The sequence below is a fragment of the Wasmannia auropunctata genome, unplaced genomic scaffold, assembly GCF_000956235.1.
Source record: "Wasmannia auropunctata unplaced genomic scaffold, wasmannia.A_1.0 LD333792.1, whole genome shotgun sequence".
Taxonomy (NCBI): Eukaryota; Metazoa; Arthropoda; class Insecta; order Hymenoptera; family Formicidae; genus Wasmannia; species Wasmannia auropunctata.
In genome coordinates this window covers 1-3,526 of record NW_012029098.1, presented here as the reverse complement: position 1 = coordinate 3,526, position 3,526 = coordinate 1, and the positions used below count along the sequence as shown (strand labels likewise).

General features: G+C 32.7%; 1 protein-coding gene across 1 annotated transcript; it reads right to left on the bottom strand.

The window, feature by feature from the left end:
- Positions 1-10: 10 nt before the first annotated feature.
- On the bottom strand, positions 11-3,320 carry LOC105459779. The gene is made up of 3 exons (XM_011706036.1): positions 2,771-3,320; positions 1,819-1,934; positions 11-1,662 (listed from the first exon to the last, which is right to left on the bottom strand). Exons 1-3 carry the CDS (start codon positions 2,853-2,855, stop codon positions 985-987), a joined length of 879 nt encoding a protein of 292 aa, XP_011704338.1. The 5' UTR covers positions 2,856-3,320; the 3' UTR covers positions 11-984.
- Positions 3,321-3,526: the final 206 nt, after the last annotated feature.

Sequence of the window (3,526 nt, the reverse complement as noted above, 5' to 3'; positions counted from 1 at the left end):
ATATATATATATATATATACAGGATCTTTTAAAAATAAACAGGAAACAGTCAAATAACTCAGGAATGCATTTTAGAAAGAAAATGTTACAGAAGAAGTCGGGTTTCAAAAACTCTAATAATGATTAAGGCCATTTTCTTTCTAAAATGCATTACTCACGAGTTATTCGACCGCCTTCTGCCTTTGGATCTAGATCTAGTAAGCCCCAAATTTGAGGCCTGATAATTGATTAAGCTACATATTTGGAAAGGAAAAATCACCAGGAACACGAATCAGTCATAAAAAACTGGTATTACCATTTAAAAAAATCTACTTGGTTTTCATAAGCTCCAAGTTTGGGCCCGAATGGGCTTTAATCATTAAGTAGGTTTTTTTAAATCCAACAACCATTGTAACATTTTCTTTCTAAAATGCATCCCTGGCGAGTTATTTGATCGTTTCCATATTTTTGAAGGACCCTTATATATCACATAATTTTTCAGATATAAATTTTACTGTAAAATATTCTGATATATTCTAGTAGATACATACAAAATATTTAAATATTTAAAACGTTTTTTTTTGCAAACGATGGCGTGAAAACCAATAAATGGCAATTATATGGCATATAAAACCAATAAATACAATTTTTAATGAATAAATAATTCATCATAAATGCAATCATTTGTTAAAACCACTAAAGATTTAATATTTTTTGTAATAATATAGTTTCTGTAAAGTAATAAAAAGTGAAATACAAAGAGAGCCAAAATTGGGCCTTGTGTAAATCCTCCTATTTTGAAGATTGTTTAAATATATCAAAACGACATAGAAAGTGAATATTCTTTTCATAATATATGCCTAAGCAAATATAAAATCTTATGCCTAAAAGAATTGTTGCATATAAATTATTCGGCAATACCGAATTGTATAATGACGACCGTGTTAGAAAAACGCTTACTAGATAATTCTTTCATTCTTCAAAAAGCAGAGTATTTTACGCTCGTTAGCGATACGAACGATATGGGAGGGATTGTAGGGAGGTACCCACCTGAATGGGTGACCCCCATTGAAATATCGGATTGATAATGGGGCGCCAACTGTACCACAAGTCTGCCATTTCCTTCAAATGCTGGCTCACGGACCGTATTATTTGGTCGCACTGATCGGACATGTACGCCTCTTTGCAATGGTCAAACGGCACACGTTCCCGAGCCAAAGATCGATTTGGTTGTCGCAAAGGCACGTCGCTTTCGTTGATGCAAACATCGAACGGATTCAATCGCCATCTTTCCAGCTTCTGGATAACTGCACTCTGCGCGTCTTGCGCCATTTTTCTTTCCACCGTGTTTTGGCACTCTCGCGAAACGTTTTCCAATCTCAATGAGAGATATCGATTTGTACTGTGCGTGGAATTGGTGATATCGTATTGTTTCTCGAATAGATCGTCGCTGTCAGTGCTCTTACGCCTATACATAGGGTTCCGCGCTTCGAAAAGGGGCGAAGATTCCGGATTGTTGATATATTGAATGGTCTTACGTTCTTGCATAGTCGGAGACGTACGATTTAGTTTGTAAGAATATGATGGTCTTGGCATTTCTGTACACTCCTGCAAAGTCACTTCTTGCTGCACTACGTCAGATTTAATATCTGATAGGCACTCGTTATCGGAATGTTGGGTTGTCTAAAAAGTTTCAGATAGTAAATTTACTATTCATTTCTTTTCTAATTTTTGTCATTACTATTATATGAAATTTTTCATATTTAATGTAATTTAAGATATGAGCAACTTTAAAGTTGCATGCATATAATGTATATAATTATTATTATTATCCCATACCTCCTGTGTATTTTTATTATTGGAAACAATGTTTGATGTATCTTGAGACTCATTGACAAATTCGAGTAATCTTTTCATTTGTTTGTATGTAATCCCTGGCTCATATATCCCAATACCTAAGAAACAAAATGTCAATTGTTTTTAACAAATAAATTTTTCTCTTCTTAATAAGGTTTTAGAATTATATTTGACTAAAAATGAAATGTATTCTAACATGTAATTATTTATTTTTAACTAGTGCTATCATATCGTGTTATTTGCCTATTATCTATAATTTATGTTCGAATTCAAGCTCATATTCTATTTTTGATTTTATATAAATAATACAATAATAACAATTACAGAAATATATAAAATATCCTTGTAACCAATAATGCAACTGAAAAGATACAACTTTATTACTTAAAGTACTGGCGCAGATAATACTGTAATTTTTCCTAACAATGATTAATATAACCTGTTAAAATTTGAAACTATTTGGGGATTAAGTTTGTAAAACACATAGTAATTAAAATTTATTCAATGTTAAAAATCTGTAAGTACGTTGATTTTTTAAATTTCAAAGTTCATTTTCTTAAAAATAAAGCCTCAACTGAAAAAATTATATTCTACATTTCATATTTATTTTTCAAAAAATCCTGCTTATACAATCATAGTTGTGCAACTAGTTACAGGACATCTTGTCTAATGACATTTCGATGTATTTAAAATAAATACATCGAGATACAACATATAAGAAAGTATAAACACAAAACATAATATTTAAAAAATTAGAAATAAAAATTATATACATTGTAAAATTTGATACAAATTCCAGATCGTCTAAAACAGATTTAATACATTATAAGTATTCATATTTTGCAAAAGATCAGAACATCCTGAAATTCCTTTTATGCACAATCGTGTTCATTGTAATATTTCAATTAGCCTCACTATAAACACATTTGATTACCCGTCAGCTCGCGTTTCATTTTCTCCTCCTCAATTTCCCTTGCGCTTAACCTCTCATTTTTCTCTCGTTCCATGCTGTCGGACATCCTCGTTAAAGATAAAATGGAAATCGCGCGAATTCGTCTTCCTCTTCTCTTGCTTATCCGTGTCTTCGGAAACAAGATGCTACGATTGTGAATCGCAATTTAAAGCGCGCGAGATCTTGATTTCCTTAACGAAATGTAAATAATGAAGGTCTCTGTACAATCAAACATTGTCTTTCTATCTCTTCTGGATGACCTCGTCTCGAGAATAAGCTAGATCTTTTCTGAGCATTGATATTTTCCACACCAATTTGTGCGGCAATGTCGAAAACACGTTATCAAACTTCGATTTGATGTTATTTTTTCATACTGTCTATAACAGCGACACTTATCAACAAAAGATTTCTTTTTTATTGCTGCACTAGAACTTTCCTTCTCATCAAATTTCAAACATATATCTATTTCGTTTTAAGTATAAAGATCAGACCAGATCAGACACTTCTATAAAACCATACGGCACAGTATACATACAGTAGAGCAACTCTCCTGATTTTGTGTTGGCCAAAACGGAGTGCACATGCGCGAAATGAATAAGGCTGCGTTCCCACTGAGCGCGTCACGCGTCGCGTCGTCCGTCGCGTCACGATTAATTGACCAAAATATTCCATTTTATTGCATGATTTGCCGCGCAATTTCTTGCAAGACTCATCAATTAGATTATTCGACATTCTAGA

Coding starts and splice junctions, on each gene's coding strand:
- LOC105459779 (XM_011706036.1), bottom strand. CDS start 2,855: ATGTCCGACAGCATGGAACGAGAGAAAAATGAGAGGTTAAGCGCAAGG. Junction 1,935..2,770: donor AATGAAACGCGAGCTGACGG/GTAATCAAATGT, acceptor TTTGTTTCTTAG/GTATTGGGATATATGAGCCA. Junction 1,663..1,818: donor ATAATAAAAATACACAGGAG/GTATGGGATAAT, acceptor GAAACTTTTTAG/ACAACCCAACATTCCGATAA.